Raw genomic sequence first — 23,578 nt, 5'->3', positions numbered from 1 at the left:
TCTTTTTATGGATTTGAAAATAATTTTAATTGTTTTAGTAGAATCAGAATAACTATTTTCGTTGAAGCGAGGTCGATTATTCATTTCTAAAAAAAATTTGAAAGTATTATTCTATTCTCCTTTCATAATTGGAATACAGAAAGTATAGGAACGAATGAAATGATATTGATTTTTGTATAATTGAACTCCCATTTTTATATGAAAAAGTTAATTCTGCATAAACAATACAATCCAATTACTTTTTTATTTATAGATAGAAAAAGTATTTCCACTATTAGTGATTAATTGATAAAAAGCTATATTATCGCTAATTAATATGTATAATAGAACGTAGTTTGAAAATGTCGAAGCTTGATCAAAAATCTTTAGAAACTATTTCAAAAAATACCAGATATAACCAAAATTCAGTAGGGAAATACTTTGAAAATATTTTTAAAAGAGAAACATTATGAATTTATAGAAGCTACTTCAAATCGTAATATGGCTTGTAATATGAATTGATGAATGTATCAATAGAAAACATGTATTACTACCGATAATATTCGTATTTGAGAAGAGTTTCAATTTAAAATTTACCTTTATAATTGGATTAAACTCTTTCAGTAAATTGTCTGCTCGTGGTTTATTTCTGAAATAATGAGGATACATTTCGAAGAGAAATTCCTAAAACAAAACAAAAAATAACAAACTGCACATTCAATTTAATTCATTTAATTGATGTAGACACACAAATCAACTATTCACGTGCTAATTTTCGTTTGACGACCTTTCTGATTTATTTAGCGGTTGGCTCTTTCAAATAAGTAGTTCAGCTCTATAACTTTATCAACTGAACTCGATTTTTTTTTTAAATGAAAAGATTCGTGAAGTATATTTCTTGAAATAATCATAATCCTGATCGAACTTTTGAGCGGTACGTCGTTGTTAGTGAATGAAATTAATACAAATGTGTATTTAATAGTGAGATGTGTTGTCGTGTTAATATTTCATCACTAAATAGGATTACTAAGAAATTTTTGGTTTAACTTTTTTTTGTAGAACTTGGGAAAATTGTAAGATTCGGTGAAAAACGTATTTGATTTAGAAGTAATTATTTTACATGGAAAATAGATCTTATATTCTAATTTACCTCTGAATAAACTTGTAATAAACGAAGAAATAGTTATATAATATACGAATGTTTGCTATTAATTATATTTGGCTATGAGAAAATGGTTAGTTTTTGGTCCTTTGAAACCAACTTAACCAAATAACTATGTTCTAGATACATTACCAACTCCCAACTACGAGTATCATTTCCTACGTGTTGAGGTTTTTTCTCAATTATAATGTACATAGTGATTACTGTAGTACTGCGTTCTTTTCAACTTACTGTTATTACTATTACTCTTTCCCTTTATCGTTTATTCCAAATGTATAACATCCTCTTTTTTGTAGCTAAGTAATTATTCATATAATTATTTGTAATATATCTTTGAAAATGCTGTCAGCGTTTTACGATTTACAATTATACCCACCCTCAAATACTTACGCAAGTATTGTGATTCTTAAAGAGACCAAATTAATTAATTGTATTTCCATAATATAATTTGAAATTTTTTATCATAGTCCTGTTAATATTAGAAATAATACTTACATGATCTAAGAAACAATGAATAATTTGATCTACATTTGAATCACTCTTTTCCATTGCTTGCAAGAATTTCCGTTGCCTTCTATATATTTTTTCAAGATTTCCAAAAAGATAGCCTTGATAATGTTCCAAGTGTGGAGGTACATGTCGTTCAATAAATGGTTTATATAACTGAAACATAATTGTTAATAGACTTGATGCCACTTGAAAGTTAATGATAAAATTCTACTTTATTCACCAACAAATTCCACTCAATCATAAGCAGAAAGTAAAACAATTTATTCCATTCAAATTCTTAGATAAAAGTTTCTTTGAGCGCAACAAGAAATTTTTCTAGACAATATTGGCTTTGCAATTTGTTAATGGGCATGGGGAATTCATGACGGATAAAGAATTGATGTCTTTGTAAGGAGAACTTCTTCACCTTTGAATTTTCCTTGGAGTATCGTTGCGTAAATCACCTTGTTCACCAATTTACTTATCACCAAATGCGTTCCGTTGGTTTATGTATAGAAACATAACTACGAAGTCAACCTTTGGTCTCAAATTGTGCGCTGGTCATCCAGGCATATTCAAATCAATGAGTTCCTTGAATGTTAAAATAAAACCTCGTTCTTCCATAATATTTGCCGCAAATTAGGACATTTATAAACAACCATTGTATTTTTGAGTGTTTGCTAAATAATTTCATTGACACCAAGCAATGAATGCAATGGTTCATGTTGCGGAATTAATGATGGCAATTCCACTTTTCCCCTACCGTAACATAATGCTGTAATCGTATCGAAACGCTGCTCGACTCAATCAGCACTCCATAAATTCTTATTGTGCGTTGAAAATTATTTAGTTGTTGATCTCTGAAGTTTGCTAGACCATTTCGCATTACCAACCTGCTGTGATCCAAACTAACGCAGTGCTCATCACGTGCAATATCTTGTTCATCAGTCCTCTCATTTCCAATGTTTCGAATCCTAGTTGTATTACGGCACAGGTTGCTGCATATTCCCAAAGAAACGCGACTATCTTCTCTTGTAACTTATTAATAGTTCTTGGTAGGTCTGTACTGAGAACTTTCTTTTCCAATATACCGAATAGGATGTACGATAAAGAGAATGAGATGAATAGTTGAAATTAGAACCTCAGTTAATGAAGCGCACTTGAAAAGTTTTCTGTTGCAATGTTATCTTTGTACATATGATATGCCTGATCGCTTTGTTTTACTGGAACCACTATCCGAATGTGACTGACACAACAAAACCTTCTGAGATCCCGTAAACTTGCGTCACCACCATGTTGCTATACCATTTTCTCTTGAATTTATTCACAATATTATTCGTCACTAATTTTAAAAAAAGACTCCTTCACATAACAATGTTCATAACTCCGATACTATGGCTGGTAACAGTTGTCCTAAATTCAGTATTATAAATTATGGCACATTTCGTATAATTATATGAAAAACAGCACCTCTGAAATGTAGAATTTGAGGTAAACTATCAACTGCTCAAAATATAATAGCTGTATATGAGTATCGTTACATCTCCACTCCAGGTAAAAACATTTTCTTCATAGTGTAGTTTTGTAACATTTTTTCTGATCGTCGACCGTATGGGAAGGGTGATTTGCGAAAGAAGTAAATGGAAAAATTAGACAAGAATATAAATCTAAAATCACAAAACTACATAGAAAGTTGAGGAGTATTACAGTTAACCAAGACATTCTTTTATTCTGGCTGTTGTTGGCTCAACTTATACAAACTTCATTATAACGATTGTCTTCGCAAATAATGTAAAGTAGGAAATGGTCCTGTCAACCCTAATAATAATTATAAAGAAATATTTTTAATAATTTGTGAGAAAGTTCACGTTAATGTTTGAAATGGAATAACGTCTGTGGCTGGGACTAAAGTTACCCTTTCTTTTATTATTTAACTCCGAAAGTAATTCATCTTCAACGCACTTGGTTGACTAAACAGCTAGATTACCATGGATCTCAATTTTTCAGTTCATAATAATATAGTCCCTGGAACATCTATTATATTAAGATCTTCAAAGATACTTAAGAGTGTTTCTATATTTTTGATAATTTTATTATTTGGTATTAAATAAATACAAAGCTTATGATTCATCCAACCAACATGTTACAATTTTTTTTTCGTTATGATTATTTTTATTACCTCTGCTAATATAAATGTCGAAATTGTAACTTATCTAATCAGCTTGCCATCAATCGATTATTGATAATTTCACAAATAAAATTACAACAAATAATTTGCACCTTGTTTCGGAGAGAAAAAAACATTACTTTTGCCTCGTAGGGAGTTATAGGGGCTGAGTGGCAGGGATTTAGGGTATCGGAAATAGTCTGAATATCACGAGGAACAATCTCTCGAAGGTACAAAAACTTGCTTGCATATGTGTAACCGAAGCCATGAAACCATGCTCAACATCTGCAAGTGATCAAAATCTCCCACAATGTTCAGAGACGGAATCACCAAGAAAAACCGTCGCTAAATAATGACTACACCTGGAATATACCTCATGATAATGCATCAAAAAAGCTTAGCTTTATGATAAAATTTTACCTGAATACTGATCTGTAGAAGTAAATGGGATCAAAACACTATACAAGAAATGAACATAAACGCAAATAAATGGTATACAGAAGAATCTAAAGTAGCAAACATAACTGAAGTATACAGGCCCAGAACCAAATACTCTGAAAGCCTGGGCACACACCAAGCATTTTTGAAGCAAAAATTTATGCAATTGAAAAATGTGTCCAGTTCAACCTAAAGATGAACTATCGCAAACAAGAGATTATCATCCTGCCTGGTAGCCAAGAAGCCATTAGAGCTTTAAGCTCCAATATATTAAAATCCAAACTTGTATTGCCTAAAAAAATTAAAAAAGGATTCGGGACATACCGGAGAAAAGGGAAATGAAATTGCTAATAAGCTCGCTAAAGTGGGGACAGACAAGCCTGTGGTATCAGCTACAGAACGATAGAAAAAGCATTGGAAAACGAGGTAGATAAGGGATAACCAGATAACCAGAGAAGATCTGCTGGATGTATCAACTTAAGTAATAATAATCTATGAATACTAACGGGAGTCTATTCGGAGCACTGTCGCCTCAATGAACATCTGAAGATGCTTGACTTAGCAGATAATGCGGCGTGCAAATTTTGTTGCACAGAGGACAAAATCTTTATCCACACTCGAAGTATGAAATGCTACGGAAATCCAGAGCACTGCACCTAGCAGTGTATGAAATAGAAGACAAATATCTGCTGGAGCTAGAGCCATCCCACATTCTAACCTTTCTAAAAAGAGTGGGATAACAGATCAGCTGTAAGCACTGGGCTCCCCAAGGTCGCAGCAAGAAAGGGGGATATAATAGATTCTTCAAATTGCGATGTATATGACTCCCTCTTATTTACATACATACATACCTTCACTACTTTGGCCAGATCCTCAACATATTTTTTCTCCGTTGATAGAATTTCTTCAACTATACATTCTAACCTAAAAGCACAATTACCGTTAAACTATGGAAAAAATTAACGATTTTTATTATCAATAACTTCCTTCTACTTCTACTTATGCAAGTTCATAAGAGTATTATACAGTATTTTCGCCTTAGAAACCGATTTTAACCAAAGTATTTTGGCTTTCTTTGAAAATGGTGGTTCATCTCGGAAACAAATGGCAAGTTTGTTGAAAACGCCTTCTCAACTGTAATCAACATCAAAATATTTTAACTCTGTTGGTAATTTTCGTGACTAATTCTTAGTTTCAGCATATATCAAATATGTACATTACTCCCAAGTCTCTCACAGGATCTCACAGAAGAAATGGGCCTGAAGTCAACCTTTATTCATTTTATTCGCTATTTTTTGGCTGCTAAGCTGTTTGTACATACCCTCCTTAACCTTACTAAACTTTGATTTTATTATAGAATTCAACGATGAAGTTGAAATAGAACAAACAATAGATTATTCTTTAGAATATATCTTTCACAAACCCTTGTGCAACACGCATCCGATTCTGATAATAATTCCAATATACAGGGTCTCTCAACGTATCATAATTTACTTTGCAACGATTCTTTCCACTTATAGAAGCTACACCATTGCATGTGATAAAACAGCATTCAATATATATCTAATAACCTAAAAATTCCATCTGCTAAAATATTTTTGGTACATATTTCATTTCATCAAAAATTTGCCATTAGCTTTTTTCAAATTGTCTTTCAATCCAGAAATATTTTGAAGATTACTAGATCTCATTGTTAAATAATTGTAACTTTTTTATATTACCTCCTTTGATAATTGGTTATGACCATTTTTTCACTTGATACCTCTTTAACTGATACATTAAGTAACAAAAATTGAGTAGCAAGTACATTATACATACGTACTAGCTCGAATTTTCGGTTTGAAATGGGCATAAATAACAAGGAAGTAGATAAATTAGAATGAAAAAATAACTTACTTTTTACAGGAAGTTGTTGAATTACTTCTGCTGACAGGTGCAGAATTATTTCCTTTCAGAAATAGTGAATTATCAGGTACTCCAACTCTTTCAATCCTCACAATTCCCTTATTGTCACAAAAGGTTTCCCTTCTCACATTACTATAAAGCTCCTCTTGATTATCTTTGTTTCTTCCCAAAGAAATTCCTTCATCATCTTCATCAAAAACTGAGCTTTCTTGAGATGTAGTCGAGTATATTGTTGATCTATTTGATAATGGAGCAAACATTAAAAACGGTAGCTCATGGTTATCTTTATTAGGAATTTCAATGTACTCATATACACCATTTTTTGTGCTAGTCGATGGCAATATGCATAAATCTTCATTTTTATGTATTATGTTATCGTCTACATTCGGTTCTATATTATTCTTCATCAAGTTGAACGTATGGCCATCTTCTTTAAAAAATATCATATCAGAATTTTTCGAATGTTTAAGAACATCTTGTAAGCTTTGTTTTCCAATGGTCACTACTTTTCTCTCTATCGTTACCTACAAATTTACACATCGATTATTTCCTCTAATTTCGCATCTCTGTTAATTATTGCGACATTTTATGAAATTTATATGACGATAATGCCTACTTGTCACTTTTATACTGCTATAATTTTAACATTAGATTCAGACAAAATTTTTCTTCATATAGAAATAATAATCGTGTACTTCCTATGAAATACAATCTTTAAATGCTTAGAAAAGTTATATTTCTCTTCTTTGACAGTCACTCTTAGAAAACAAAAAATGTTTGGATTAATTATTATAATTATTCATATGTTTTAAGAAATCATTTCACCTGCACTTCTATCAATTCTTTGCCATCGTCATTGTACGCTTCAACAATAACCATGTCGTTTTCTATCTCATCACTGAAACTTTCATTGAATTCTTCTGTTTTACTGATGAATTTCTCGAATTCTCTTGCCTCTTTATTTATTGCTTCTTCACACTCAAAATCGATTTGACAATCTGATTTGATTTTATTTTCATAAATAATTGTATCACAATCATTGGTATGGCCGTGCCTTTGAACTATATTTCTTTGTTCATCATTACAATCTAAAACTCTGTGTACTAAATAGGCGTCAATTCCATCGTTATTAATACTATTTTCTGATGAAGTGGAAATATCTATTGTTCCAGTATAATCTATAAATCCATCTTCTTTCATCTTAGCCATTTCCAAATCCATTTCGAGTATGAAACTTTGCCTCAATTTTTCTGTTTCTTCTTCATTTTCGGCTTCGACAAAGCTCTTCGTTTTCGTGTGAATTTTTTGGTTTTTATTGTTATCACGAGTTCTCTTTATGACTTCAACATTTTTATTAGCATCTCTAGGAGAGCTTAGAAGCATTTCTGTGTTGATTATTATTTTATCACTAGAGCTAACTTCCCTTCTAGTTGCACAGGATGATAAGCTGCTATTCTGTATTGCGACATGTGAGTCTTCAAACTGTTGACACAAAGATTTAACAGAATATTCTGCTTCATCTGAATGTTTCTGTGTGAATGTTTTAGCTGTATCTTTTTTATATTTATTTTTTCTTGTAGTTCTTCTATAACTTTGGTGTCTTACAAATAATCTATCCTTGTTGGTTTTGTCATTATCTTTCTCCATATTGCTGATCAATTTTGGTAAAGTAGTATTTTTTTGTTTCACAGGCCTCTTTATTTCTAAGAAGTTTTTCAGAAAACTTGCACTGTCTTTATGTATTTTTCGATCACTACTAGATTCCATAATATTTAAATAACATCATTTGTATTTTATAGTATTGATCTCACTAATTTTTAGTTTGTTCAACTTATCTGCTTTACTCTCTAATATTTGCATTCCTCTATAAAAAGTGTTGATCGCCTTTAATGAATGCAGAAAGATAAGATAAGTAGATACAGATAACGAATCAGGACGTTTCGTAAGAGTTCATAATAAATAGTAGGAGTATTTCTCAACCAATTCTTCAAACCTGTATAAAATAAATTATAACATAAGCTGCTGTAAGTCGTTCAAGTTTTCTGTTGGTCGACTGGTTGTTATCAGGAATCACAAGATCAGAACAATAAAAGTGTCAATTTTATCTCAGTGATTTACATAATAATAAAATTTTTTTTTATATTTTGTGTTCTGAATAAAACCTATAATAATAAAGATCAATACACAGGATCAATAAGCAGAGTCTATTGTGGGTAATAGTGTATTAATATATTTAAAGGAAGATGGAAAATCTTGTAAAACTGTTACTGGCATGCATTTTCAACAAGATAGCAAAAAGGCGAGTAAAATTGCTTGAACAATAATGAATTGGAGCAACTTGGTGTGAATTACTGTACATAAGACAATTTTAAAGAGATGGCAACATGCTATTCCAATGAACGAAGTGATCTGAATATTTTGCATAGAGCCAACCAACCTTGCTAATTATTTATGCGGTTCACTGTATCGAACAGAAACACCATTTATACTTGAAATAAGATATGCTTAACCGTAATGGGACAATACATCTATTATTGTTGAATGGTTTATTGCCTGTTGGGTATTCTTTTGACAAACTTCACAATTACTCCACCACATGTTAATAATATTTGATTTGTAGTATCTAGAGCTCTGTGAGTGATGGGTCATTCTATAATTGAATTTTCTAGAGAACAATGAATAGACCAAAATTATCTTTTATGTGATAACCAGATCGATATCACATACAAGATAATTTTGGTTTCATTAGAATATCTGATATTATATTTATTTTATTATAACTCCTTATTATTTTAAGATCGTCCATACTTCTAATGACTCTGTTTTTGATGTATTAATGTCACAACTGTTTTTATCTTCTTGAGTATTTAATTGATAGTATGTAGTTAGTAAATTGCAATAGAGCATAAAATTACACGACCACACGAATCCTACTGTGACTTCGCCAATTATGAGTTTCATTTTCAAAACTTTATTTTTGAAAACAACAAAAAACACGTTACAATTTCACAACTTTTGAATGAATTACATTAATTTCAAAAGATTTAAACAATAAAAACACCTAAAAATAGTATTCACAATAATTTCTATTTATATTGAAATAAATGCTGATTAAGTAGTTATGAAATATAATCATTTCACATTTTAGTTTTTAAAGTCGCTTGGAGTTTTTTAGATGTAATTCTAGATTGGTTTTATAACTATTAGTTGAATGACGAGAATTATAAATTTCGGGTTTCGAAATTTATTTTTAAAAAACTTTATTTTTGAATATTTATATGAATACAATTAATCTCACGATCGAACTAATTATAAACATTAAATATCATCGAATTGTTTACAAACATCTTATTTATAGTAAAATAGTGCTGATACATGTTTACGTTGTTTGATACAAAAATAGAATAAATGCTGATACATGTTTATGATATTTGATACAATGGTATTGTTTTAAAAATGTCCTTCAGAAATTCTTCGCATGTAACTCGAGTGAGTTTTTTGTATATTATTAATTGATTAGTGTTTTGATTACTATAAAATCGAATTTTATCTCAGGAAAATTTTGTTTTGGTGACGCGGTTAAATAAATCAACAATAAATACTACTGATGATTATCACGAATTGGAAAAAAATCGGATGGACGACGATTTTTAAAGTAATTGAATTGATCAGTGTTTCTCATCTTTCTTTAAAAACGACCAAATGAATAATATTTACGACAGGATGTCCCCGAATATAAATATTTACGCAGTATCTATTGATTTGTCATGAATGTAAATATGAGAAGTTAGATAATTTAATACTAATAATAGAGTCTCGGTAAATCGTTAAAATTGACAGGAGTGCTTGTGTAAAATAGACGAAGCTTGATGTCAAGTACGATTCGATTGGCGACACAATACTGTTCTATATGCTGTTCTCAAGAGAAAATAAGTTCCGGAAAGTAAAAATTATTTTGTACCTTACGCAAACCAATTCTTCTGTCGATTATCGCGAAGCTTTAAAAGCTAATTTCTTAAACATCTTCTGCTTAACATTTCGCTGGCAGGATGGTGTTTATCATCAATGTGATTAACTCTCCAGTGGCTGCACTTTGCTCTGAAGAAGATCCAAGTAAATATTGTGATTTCTAATATTGATAGCGCAGCTATACAGGCGCCCAAGTATTCGTAGATGATCGTTAGCATGCATCGTTTACAAGTGAATATCGAGTCATTTAAAAAATAAAACGGTCTTTCATACTGGCTCCACCAAATTCAAAGTCTTCAATAACTGAGTCTGACGCAAACAATAGTGTCACAGACTATCTCAGATTCAATCTCAAGAAAATTATGATTAATCATTATGAGACGTCGGCCATATCTCAGGTACGGATTATTTTTATAATTATATACATATTTCAAAAAATGGTAATCCCGTCTACATGTTAGATAGAAAACTAAAGAATATGTGAGGCTTGCTCAGTAAACCTTCTTCGAGGAAACTTTTCTGTATAACGCGTAACAGCTGCACTAGTGTTTCCTAAACACTATATTAATAACATTCAACATTTGAGTACATTTTGATCTAATTAACAAATAACAAGGTTTTAGAAATGTTATTATTATTGACTCAACGTCATAACTATCAATGAATGGCAGTTTTTCATGACAAAATTCTATTGCCGTGTAAAATTCAAAGTTAAATAATTATGGCTACTCAGCTATTGGGAGCCTTAGTATAAAAAACATTTGTTGTTTGAAAGAGTTTCTGTCCGGCAATACAAAATCTAAACATTCTAAGCAATATAAATAGCCGCGTTGTTTCATATATTTTTAGATATTGTGAGTATTCTTGACTAATTTTTAGAGTTTTACATCTACCTGTTGTACTCATCCCATAATAATCTTATTATTGCTACCAGATGGCTTTATCTGAATGTAATTAATTCAATCAATTAATTATTTAGATAACTAGGTATTCAAAATGTCGTCCATCATTTTCTATATATGAGTCGCTAAGTGGATAAGACAGGAGTTTTAATTTATGCAACTTGAAAATGCGAACAATTTGTTGAAGAATTCGATAAACGTATCTAAAGGGTAAATTTTCAAAACTTTGGCTTTTTCAATTCAATATTTTGAGATACGGCCTATAGTAGTGGACCTTTTGTTATATTTTTTCCCTGAAGCTGTAATATAATTCTTTCCTGAGATGTGACCGACGGCCCTCCATAGTTCTCCACTCGGTACATATATACAGTCTTTTTCTTTTATGTGAGGATAAAGTTACCCTCTGGAAGAAAGACACTTCTACTCCTTAGCGTGAAAACAGTGAAAAGTAGATAAGAAAACCAGACAAGATATCTTCTATCTTTTTCTTTAGCTACATAGTACTTGATATACAGTGCTTTAATAAAAGTATCCACCTTTAATAACTTTTGTAATACTGGTATTTAGAAAAAATCCAAAAACACGTCAATTTATTTTGGAAGGGGCAAGCATTATGGCTTATTTAAACTTACTGGAAAAGCCACCCCCTCACCCCTAGCAGCATCCCCTTTATTTTTTTAAATTACTTTTCATATTTTTTATGTAAAATTTGGATACTCCTCTTTGAGCTGATTTCAAAAATGTATAATACTTGTAGGTTAAAGTGGTTAGTTTATGAGATAAACAATTTTTCTTTTAAGAGCACAAATTTTACTTATTATTTACTTTCACCTTATTTGCCTCTACTAAAATGGGTTGTACAACAGTTCAAATTCTTTAATCTTTTTAAATCTTTTTAAGCTGATAAAGGTGAGGTCAGACACTAGCTCTAAATGAATGACACGAGTCGCAAAACAAACGAAAATAGAGATAAAGCATTTAAATTCTCTACATCCACGACCCTTTCTATCCTTTATGAGAAAAAGGCCACAATAATCAAAACCTGTAGTGTAAAATAGAGGAACGGGACTCACTCAACTATTTGGTAAGTTTCCAATATTTTGCTCCTGTTTAAAAAGAAGTTTTGGGTTTGGATATTGGATAGAAGAAAAGGATATTTTTTATGTTAAGGTATGTCTGCATGTTTGTGCCTACCACCAATTCTATCATTCCAATATTGTGCACAAATGGGGAAAGCTTTGATATGACACCCTCAAGCTTATATGGATTTACAGAAATGATTTAGTTTGAGAAATTTTTACGAGTAGTAATGAAGCCTTTGTGATTTCAATATTCAACAAGAGGCCAAAGCGAAGCTTGGCAATGTCTTTCTTCAAACAATTATCTGTAAACCTTAAACAGTACGCTATAATACATTCTAGTTTGGGTAAATTGGAGTATTTTTCGAAAAGGGAAGAGGACGAGAGTGAAGTTTCTATATGAGTATATACGTTTTTCTGGAGTTCTGAAAGTTCCGTCTGAACACAGGACAAAATTGGCCAGCGATATTTATTCAGCCATTCAGGACCATTCCAACAACTGTTCAGGGAAGCTAACCCGTTTAGCTTGATACCTCGAGATATATTGTCCGTGGAGTTCTTAGATAGATAAAGCTACTTTGACTTCTAAATCCAGGAGTACTCGGGCTAAGATTTGTTGCTGTTTCCAAATACGCGAACAAACAATGCTTTCTGGACTCGATGCATTTTCATTTTCTCATACAGGCTTCATAGGATCTAACATGTAATTTGCTTGCTAATTTTCTGATGTTTCTACTTTTCTCTATCGATTCTAGAAAGTAGGCGCGATCATTTAAAAATCTTGTAAATTTTGTAAAGGTTTCTCTGTGGGTTTGAGAATTTTCAATGTTGTGCTCTTAAATGTTTTGTTACACTGAGTATAACTGTCCAAGTGATTGAGATGACTATTCGTTAATTATTATTAAATTGAACAAAGCTTTTACATAGTTTTATGTTAAAATTCCATTATTATAATATATTTTGCAAATTAAATCCTAAGCGGTTCCGTACTTCGCGTCAGAAAGATCTAGGCTAGCAATAATTTCCAGAGGACCGCAATATAAGCTTGCCCGCAGATAATAAACTTTTGTATATCACTAATAGACTTATTTTGGTGAATTGAAAAATCATATGAGTTCCTAAACTAGAACCAATTATCATAGTGACCATCAAATTTAGGCAATTCTATCGTTGGTAATTTTACGTTACTGTTACGTTCAAACTTGCGCCACTGTCGGATCTCACGGAATTATTACTACCATTACCATCGCCAAACACGCTTTTATTTTCAGCCGATTTCAATCCATTTCAAAGTTATATTAAATTAATGATCAAAATAATAAAATAAGAACCTTTCTATTTTTTGTAAACACTACCTTAAAATCTTATTTTATAGCTAACTATGTGTCGTTGTTCTGTTTTTGTAAAATATAAGATAAGTGTTTAAGAACTCTGCTTTGAAATCCACTTGGGAGGTCCAAAGATTTTTCTATATAATTAGTTCGATAAGCGAACTGTATTTAACTAGGTTTTTCTTTAGATGCGTTTCGTTAGTTATTATTGATGTTTTGTTCCAAATGAAACAAGATAAATGTGTGATACTTTTTTTATTGTATATTAAAGAACGTTAATTGATGTTAACTATAAGTTCAAAAGATTACAGTTACTAGAGGTTAGTTGGTTGTTGATGACGAATTTTTAGAGAATTTTTCTCAAAATCTATAAGATATGCATAAATTACACCGAGGTTATTTAAATCAGTTTTCTTATTAATGCATTGATCATTTTGGGCAATATATATTGTATCTAAAAATAAATATTTTTCTTAGTTTTTTTCAGTTGTCGTAGTTTTGGCAGATTCATAATTCATATTGTGTCCTTCATGATAGACATGAGTTGCTACTGAACATCTATCAGGATATAATCTGCTATCACTCCTGTGGGAGGTTAGGTTAGGTTTGGACTGGCCAATGTACTTTTTGTCACAATTTAAACAAGATATTTCATATAGTATGTTAGCAAATTCATTGAATGGTGTTTTATCTTTTATTCTAGTAAAAATAGATTGAATATTAAGGGTTTAAATATACGCAATCTTTATATCGTGTTGTATAAATAGGTGAGATAGAAATGTCGGTATTGACTTTTGAAGATGATATTTGTTCAATGTTAAAGTCAGTTTCAGATGTGTTATACAGAATTATACTACAATAATACAAAGATATGCGTTTAAAACATATTTTATTAATTTGATGGTTAACATTTTAAATTTAACAAAAAAACTAAAACTATGTAAATTATTCGCTTGATTTAGTATCCTTACACATATAAATGTAGCTCATCTGTTTTAATGAAATTTGTTATAAACAATTTTTATTTTAAATTGATTCATTGAATACATGATAATTATTATGAAAGAATAAAAAATATCAGCTACAAATTTGTAGAAAATATGCAATAGATGGATGTCATTCCTTGTAGCAGTAAATGTTATAGGAACATTGACACTCAGCAAAGTCCATATATTTGATATATGAGATTTAATTAGCTAAAATCTGAACAAATATTCCAAAATTACAATTATATCTTCATGATTTTGAATCACATTCACAGAGTGGTGGATCTATTTAATATGGAAAGTGTTAGAAATTTGATTCAACTCAAATCCGCTAAAAAATTCGAAACTTAATGTTCAGAGTACATTCCTACACGGGAACCAAACCTATTCGAACGCAACCATTCATACGTCATTTTTGCAACTACTCACAGTTTCCTTTAAGTGAAAAGATATACCGGAGATTTTAGTGAACTAATCTTCAAAAAATAAGTATTCAATGAACAGAGAACCTACTAGAAATGTTTTATTTTCAAAGGATTCCATTTCTATTGCCCTCCATCCGCTTCGTTAAGGAATAAAGCAAGGAGTAATAGAAAAGAGTTAAATGTCTGCGTTGATGGTCTGGCCACAATCTAAGTAATCGATCAGGATACCACTTAACTTTTAGAATATGGTCTCAAAAAAGTTACAGGCTAATAATGGAAAATTAAATGTAATCTTACAAAACCTTCATTTGATGGTATGTATTGTTGGAAATAGTAACAAAAGTTCACGAGCCATGTGACGACAGCCATGTTCATTTATTGTAACCTAATGAATGTATTGTCTTCCTTTGTTTTCTTTCCTTTTTAATAATAATGGTTAATAAACACATTCAATAGCGTCAACACATTGTTAGTTTTTCAGTACCTTTTTGAACGTTTTACCCAAAACTAAATTAGTTATCTGCTCAAGTAAATTAGTAATTACAACAGGTTATGGGCCCAGATCGTTTCCAACGCGAAGTTTTGAGTATTCAGTAGTTCGGGAAGTGGAGAAAAACAGTTTTTTATTTCTGTGTCGCGGGCGCTAGTGTTTCGCGGAAAAGCAAGATGGCCGTCAACTATTTGACGAGTGTGCCGAGGATTTTAGGTTCCGAGAACTGTGACGAATGGGTATTCGCAGTTGAGAATGTGTTTGTGCTCGAAGGCTTACCTTGACAGTAAGGAAACCGATACAACCACCATTGCCAAAGCAAAAGCTAAGTTAGTTTTAACCATAGACCCAAGTTTATTTCCCCATGTAAAGGATGCAAAAACTGCCCAAGAAGTATGGACAAATCTCAAAAAGTTGTACGATGACAGTGGTTTCTTGCGAAAAATTGGACATGCGTTTGCTGATTTCTGCGAGACTTGAAAATCACGACAGTATGGAGTCTTATATAAACCAGATTGTCGAAACGTCTCAAAAATTACGTCGTACCGGATTTAGCATAGATGAAGAGTGGGTGGGGTCGTTGTTGTTGGCAGGTCTTCCTGAAAAATACACCCCTATGATTATGGCTGTGGAACACTCCGGAATCTCTATCACTTCAGATTCTATCAAAACTAAACTGCTTGACATGCAAATGCTACAATAATGGTAACAACGGTGCGCTTGCGGCGAACAGGAATTTCAAACCAGGTTTCCGCAAGCAGTTCAGAGAGGGCGCCGGCAGAGCTAATTTCAAAGGTAAATCAGCTGGTTCTGTCAGAGGTAGCTATGTTGGAATGCCAAATAGAGAACGTCAATCAAGTTCAGCATCAGATGATTGTAATGACAACAAAAAGGATTTCAGTAACATTGTATGTTTCAAAAGAATGGACATTTTATGTCAAAATGCCCCAATACTAAAAGATCTGAAGGTGGATTCAGTGCTGTGTTTACTACAGGATATTTCAAAGACACCGACTGGTATGTTGACAGTGGCGCCAGTGTGCATTTAACAGCATCTAAACAATGGCTAAAAGATCAAGGAATCCAGATTTGTCTGAGATTGTGGTGGCTAACAAATCTAAAATTAATATGGAATATGCTAGTAATGTTGAGACAGTCGCAGATAGAGCACACAAAATATTGTTAAAAGGAGTCCAATATGTCCCAGGTTTGAGCACAAATTTGTTATCTGTATGTCAACTAATTAGAAACGGAAACAAGTTATGTTTTCATAATAATAGATGTGATATTTTCAATCAAGATGATATTTTAGTGGCAACAGCTAGTCTGAACAACAATGTTTATAAACTGTATGTTTGTAAAGACACATCAGTATGTTTTCAGGCAGCGAGCACTAATATTTGGTATCAACGTTTGGGCCACATAAATGAAAATTACCTGAAAAAGACAGCCAAGATGGTAGATGGTTTTGTATGTAATGATCATGCCAGAATAGAAAATTGTGAAGTATGCTGTAAAGGTCAGCAAGCCCGTTTGCCTTTTCCAAAGGAGTCGAGCTCAGAAAGTACTGGAAGTAATCCATAGTGATATCTGCGGTCCCATGGAAACAACATCCATAAGTGGAGCCAAATATTTCTTGACATTTATAAACGATTACAGCAGAATATGCTTTATCTACTTCCTCAAAACAAAAGACGAGACCTTTGGTAAGTTTAAAGACTTTAAATGCTTAGCCGAAAACCAGCAAGATGCTAAAATCAAAATTTTAAGAACCGATAATGTTTTGTAACAGTGATTTTGATAGATATTTAAAAAATTCTGGCATCATACACTAGACATCAAATAGCCATACGCCTCAGCAGGATGGAATGGCTGATCGTTTCAATCGCACAGAAGTTTAAAAAGCAAAATGTCTGCTATTTGATGAAGGTCTGAGCAAATGTTTATCGGCTGAAGCTTGTAATACAGCCTGTTATCAGAAAAATCGTTCAGCAAGTTCAAAGCTTCCAAAAACTCCATATGAAATGTGGACAGGTACCAAACCCAAAGTCAATCACCTTCGTATTTATGGCAGTGTGGCTATGGTTCATGTTCCTAAGGTCAATAGGAACAAGTGGGATCAGAAATCAATCAGACATATACTTGTTGGCTACGATGAAACAACAAAGGGATATAGATGCTTTAACTCCGCAACAAGAAAGGTGATAGTCAGTCGTGACGTGACTATTATGGAGAAACAGTATACACAATTACCTGTAAAGGAGTGCCACACATTTCAAGAAGTCCCGAGTGAGAATTCCAGTTCAGTGGGAGACAGTGACAACCACAGCTCTGATGATGGCAGTGACTATGTTCTGGCTGAGCCTTCCAATGAGCCAACTGTACTCAAAGAGAACTGAAGAAGAAAGTCTTTGATGAATACATAACATATTTCAATGGTGCTAGTACAAGTGATAAAGCACAGGATAGCGTAGATGCGAGGAACATAGAGGAAGCACTTTCAAGGCCAGATAAGCATGAATGGAAGCAGGCCAAGTTAGAAGAGATTAATTCATTCAAAGAGAATGATACATGGGAGCTCTTCGATCCACCAGAAACGGGGACAGTTGTGAAGTGTAAGTGGGTGTACAAAGTGAAAAGTGACAGTGACAATAAAAATAGGTATAGGGCTCGACTGGTTACAAAAGGGTACACACAAAAAGAGGATGTCGATTATGTCGAAACCTTTGTTCCAGTAGTGAGACACTCAACTTTTAGACTGTTAATAGCACTAGCCGTTAAGTTAGATTTAAAAATACTACATTTAGATGTTAAGACAGCTTTTTTAAATGAGGTTTTGAATGAAACCGTATTCGTGCAACAACCAGAGGGTTTTGTTTCAAAAAATAATGAAAATAACGTATACCTGTTAAAAAACGTTGTGTATGGATTAAAGCAATCTAGCCGTGCATGGAATGAAAAAGTTGATGAGGTTTTGTCAAATGTTGGATATAAAAAATCAAAATTTGAAGCGAGCTTGTATATAAAAAAGAATAAAGGGAATTAACTTACAATAGTTGCACTATATGTGGATGATTTTTTTGTTTTTTCTGCTGATTCCAATGAAATAAGTTTTCTTGAGGGTCATTTAAATAATCATTTCAACAGAAAAAATCTTGGAGAGGCTAAACAATGTTTAGGAGTTATTATTTAAACGTTTTGGAATATTAGAAAGTAAGGCAGTTAGTACTCCTCTTGATAATAGTGCCAGCTTGAGTAATGTTGAGGGTGAGACTTGGGGAACTTATTGGAAGCTTAATATACTTAGCTTTGATGACTCGCCCTGACATATCTCATGCTATTAGTCTATTAAGTCAGTATAATAACTCTTATACAAAGTTACATTAACAATATGCAAAACGTGTACTTGGGTATTTGAAAGGAACTACAGATTTTTCCATGAAATTTAATGAAAATAATTCAAAATTTACAGGATTCACAGATGCTGACTGTGGGGCGGACAAGAAGGACAGGATCTCTTTTACAGGCTATGTATTCAAACTTTCTGGGGGTTCCGTTTCATGGAAAAGCTGCAAGCAGCGGACAGTTGCTTTATCGACAACTGAATTTGAGTATATGGCTTTAAGTGAGGCAGCTAAAGAAGCCATATACTTAAGAAATATTTTGTTTGAGATTACAGGAGAATTGGATTGCATTAATATATTTAATGACAATCAAAGTGCTCAAAAAGTGGCATGCAATCCAGTTTTTCAAGATAGATCAAAACATAGTGATATCAGGTACCACAAAATATGTGTCAAGTGATGAAATGGTGGCTGATATATTAGCTAAACCATTGCAAAGTATCAAAAATTGCAAATTTGTAAATTATTTAGGTCTGGTAAATTGTATATGATTTATTTTTTGATTAGATTATTATAGTTAGTGAACTTCCGTTAAGTGGGAGTGTTGGAAATAGTAACAAAAGTTCACGAGCTTTGTGGTGACATCTATGTTCATTTATTGTAACCTATGAATCTATTGTCTTCCTTTGTTTTCTTTCCTTTTTAGTAGTAGTTAATAAACACATTCAATAGCGACAACACGTTGTTTGTTTTTCAGTACCTTTATGAACGTTTTACCCAAAACTAATTTAGTTATCTGCTCAAATAAATTAGTAATTACAACATTTATGAATTTTCCACAAACATCCTGCACCTGTTTCATAAATACATTTAATTTTTTTTTGTATAATATATACAATACAAATCGATAAAATAGGTATCTGGGAAGAAGGGTTGAGTGAATGAATTATATTGAATGAAAACATACCAGATATAAAATATGCAGGCAACAGAGTTTGAAAGAGATTCTTGGGTAAATTTCAATGTACATGACATCATTGCATCTAAAGTTATAAATATGGAGGGAAGTATCATCCTTTTTTTAGACTATTCCCATAGATGTGAGATTAGCACAAGTAACAAAATAAAATGAATAAATACTGATATATTAATAACGATAAGTCACTCAAAAGAGATTTTAAGAACTAATCACTTATCTAAACAATATCACAATAAAAATCTTTGATAGTCCATTCAAGTAACATTCAAAATTACACATTATCACTAGTTGAACAATGAATATATTGAGAAGTATTCATTTTGCAATACTTGATCAATGTTTGAACAATATAACAATATAATTTTTGGTCCATTTTAACAAATAATGTTATTCTATGTTTCTACTGAACATTTTTTTAAAGTTTCTGTTACAGTATAAGGAGGCGAGATAAGCAACTCTTATTTTTTTATTATCAAAGATATTTGCGATAATCATTATTAATTTTATTTAGAATATTTGTTCAATCGGAGACAAAAGAGTACATAGAATATCTTCAATGTTTTCCAATTTCAATAAAGTAGAAACTTTGGATATCTTTCACCACGTGACTGAATCTACAATTTATTTGAGTTACATGAATCAAAGAGAGTAACTTTTTTGTAGCATTTAACGCTTTTTAATATTTTTTATTATTTTAGTTGTTTAGCCCAAAAAAAGTTTACTTTGATTTAATTAAGACAAACAAGTGTAACTAGCGCCCTCTATTAGCAATGTTAAATTAGAGTGCAAATTATGATTCCTCGTGCTAAAAAAAAATAAAATTTTCAAAGAGGAATTGCGAAAACATAAAAAATTATTGCGAAAATCAAAATTTAAATTTAAACTTTGAACCCCCCGGATCTCGGAAACTAGCAATATTTGCATTAGGCATGTTGAACAGAATCATCATATTTTGAGGTCTAGAATCGACAGTTCAGAGATTGGACATTCTTAATGAATCACCTTGTATTATGAGCGGTTTTTTATTGGGAACGTGGCAAGGAAACACCAAAGTGAACTAACTTCAATATATTTTCCGAGCTTTCGAATAATAATTAATTAAGATTTAGGCCTCAATCTGCCTTGGATATGAGAAGCTAAAACAAAAATATGAAACGATGATGAGGTTGACACTAACACACTCACTGCAGGTCTTGCGCTGACTGGTCATGAACGTGAACTCAGTTCTTTTGTACATCCTGAACGCAGGAAATAGCACGTCATGATTGGAACTTTAATTATATTTAGGACCAGTTGGTTTTGTATAATGTAATGTTTCTATATGACTGTTGATTCTTAATATTATGAGAGAAAATTAGTTCCAATATTTTGTTCTCCGTTCATTGCGAATTATTATTATTATTATTATTATTATTATTATTATTATGATTATTATTATTATTATTATTATTATTATTATTATTATTATTATTATTATTATTATTATTATTATTAGGCACGACGCCAGCTGCTGACATAATAACTGGGACTATTTTCACATTTTCGCTGTGCCACATCTGTTTAATCTCAATTGCGAGATCCGCGTATTTGGCCAGTTTCTCTTGGTGTTGTTGAGAAAGTTATGAGTGTTCGGTATAGCTACATCGACAAGAAGGACTGAATTGACTCTTCTATTAACCACCACGATGTCAGGTCTGTTATTCGTCACCTGTCTATCGGTGATAATGAACCTATCGTAGTAGAGTCTAAAATTGTCATTTTCGAGCACCTTCTGCGGCTGGTACTTGTAATACGGTGTATACGTATTGAGAAGACCGAGCCAGTTTCTGGTGGATTATGTCGCACACTTGGTTAGGCCGGTGTAAATAGTCGGTATTAGCCAACACACTACAAGCAGATTTTATATGCTGAATGGTCTCTGATGTTTGTTGGCACTTTCTGCATTTGTCAGATTGAGTGTTCGGATCTTTAATTATATATTTCTTGTAGTTATTCGTGTTAAAAAGTTGATCCTGATAGTCATCATGAAGTCTTCAGTCTCTGGAAAGAGATTGCCGTTAGTAAGCCATCTGTTTGAACCTTCTTTGTCACATGCGGTTGATTGAGGTCATGATGATGTCTACCGTGTAGTACCTTTTGTGGCCACTGTTCCAGCTTTTCGGTGTCCAATGCTATATTTAAGTCAGATTCTGGCGATGCGAGGTTGAGAGGTGTATAATCGTTATCCGCTTTGGATATAATTCGGTGTAGAGTTGAGACTTCCGATTTAATATGAAAGAATTCACCTAGTTTCATTACCCATTACCTGCCGAGAGTGCAGGTTAATAAGGTCAATCAAGCCTCTTCCACCGGGTTGTGGAATTCGGGGTAATGTTGTTCTAGTAGTGGATGACTTCGGGTAGTGGTTGTTGTTCTTCGTCATCATTGTTAGTGTCAACCTCTGAATACCCCCTAGCTCTGTTATCCACTTCAGGATTCCAAAAGAGTACGTTAAAACAGGTATAGCATAGGTGTAGATTGCCTGGACTAAGCTGCTTGCTAAGTGACTTCATTCTTTTGGTGTATTGATCCTGGATTCTAGCCTGCTTGTGGTCCAGCAATTTAGCCTGTTGAATCCTAGGTATTTGTAGGTTTCTCCATTTTTCATCGCCTGTACTTTATCTCCGTTGGGAAGTTGTTCATCTCCGTTCATGATAATGCTTTTCTCGATATGTAGAGTCTTGCTCTTAGACATTCCAAACTCCATATGTATATCGATAGAGAATCGATGTGTTATATCGAGAAGGTGATTGATTTGACGCTTATTTTCTGCGTATAGCTTGATATCGTCCATATAAAAAAGATGGGAGACGGTACAGTTGGTGACTCTGTTTGCTTTAATGTTGAATCGGTACTTTCTATCATTGAAAATGGTAGATAGGGTATTCTTTGTTATGGCGGAACCATAACGGACTCAGGGAGTCACCCTCGTATATTCCCCTACGAATTTCATCAGTACTGAGGGAATTTGGACTGATTTCAAGATGTAGATTCGTTCGCCATTTCTTCATCGTTGTTGAAAGGAAGCTTACAATAGTTGGGTGAACTTTGTAAATCCACAAGACCTCCACAAGCCAGGAATGAGGTACACCATCAAACGCTTTCTTATGATCCACGAAAGCACTGTATATTCCAGTGATCTTTCTGTGCTTGCCGAAGTATCACAGAGTCACATGATAAGCTGTTCTTTGCACCCTTGATGATCTCTTCTGCAAACTTTCTCTTCCTCTGCTAAGATGTTATTTTCCTTGACGTGCCTATAAATTCTTTTAGTGATACAAGCTGTAAGTATTTTATATAAAGTGGGTAGGCACGTGATAGGTCTATACTTAGTGGGGTTATCCGTCTGGGAGCCCTTTGGAAGCAAATGAGTGGAACCCAGTGCTAAAAACGTTGGAATATCTTCTGGGTTCTGTAGGAGGTGAGAAAATTGCTTCGCTAATTCCATGTATACGCTCGGGAATTTCTTATACCAGAAGTTTTGGATATTATCAACTCCCGGTGCATTCCAGTTGTTAGTATTTTGGATTACGTCAGTGATTTCTTTCAGTGTTAAATCATCAAACTGCATCGAGATAATATTTAATCGCATCTCTTCGGCTGCTATCCAGTCGACATTTATTTTGTGGATTTTGGGGGTTGACCACGATGAGGACCAATACTTTTCCAATGTCGGTTTCGATGGTATAGGTTGATTAGTGGTTTTATGGGGAGTAGCTAGTTTCCTGTAAAATACTTTTTGGTTGTATTATTCTGTAGCTTTTTCTTTGTACACTCAATGTTTCGACTTCGCTTTCAGCTTCTGCTGAAGCAGATCAATATACTCACGCAAATGTTTTTGATGTTCTGGATGCTGTGTGTGAGTACCTATTTTCTTGAATATTTTTCTGTGGT

The 23,578-nt window shown here is 32.7% G+C and overlaps 1 protein-coding gene and 1 long non-coding RNA gene across 3 annotated transcripts in view; one reads left to right on the top strand and one right to left on the bottom strand.

Annotated features, from left to right (window-relative positions):
• Nucleotides 1-8,008, bottom strand: part of LOC130443013 (uncharacterized) — a 32,266-nt gene extending 24,258 nt beyond the window's left edge. For both annotated transcript variants that reach the window (XM_056777455.1, XM_056777453.1), the window contains exons 1-5: nt 6,966-8,008; nt 6,132-6,664; nt 5,087-5,159; nt 1,637-1,804; nt 577-663 (exon numbers count right to left, since the gene is read on the bottom strand). In XM_056777455.1, the coding sequence (XP_056633433.1) occupies nt 577-663; nt 1,637-1,804; nt 5,087-5,159; nt 6,132-6,664; nt 6,966-7,907 (1,803 nt within the window). In that variant the 5' untranslated portion in view covers nt 7,908-8,008. The remainder of the gene's footprint in view (nt 1-576; nt 664-1,636; nt 1,805-5,086; nt 5,160-6,131; nt 6,665-6,965) is intronic.
• Nucleotides 8,009-9,935: 1,927 nt separating this feature from the next.
• LOC130442897 (uncharacterized) lies at nt 9,936-15,073 on the top strand. The gene is made up of 3 exons (XR_008909803.1): nt 9,936-10,507; nt 11,912-12,095; nt 14,943-15,073. It is a non-coding gene; the product is annotated as an uncharacterized LOC130442897 (long non-coding RNA).
• Nucleotides 15,074-23,578: the final 8,505 nt, after the last annotated feature.

Source organism: Diorhabda sublineata, chromosome 4, assembly GCF_026230105.1.
Source record: "Diorhabda sublineata isolate icDioSubl1.1 chromosome 4, icDioSubl1.1, whole genome shotgun sequence".
NCBI classification, from domain to species: domain Eukaryota; kingdom Metazoa; phylum Arthropoda; class Insecta; order Coleoptera; family Chrysomelidae; genus Diorhabda; species Diorhabda sublineata.
The sequence above is the reverse complement of the archived record's forward strand: the minus strand, read 5'-3'. Positions and strand labels throughout refer to the sequence as shown.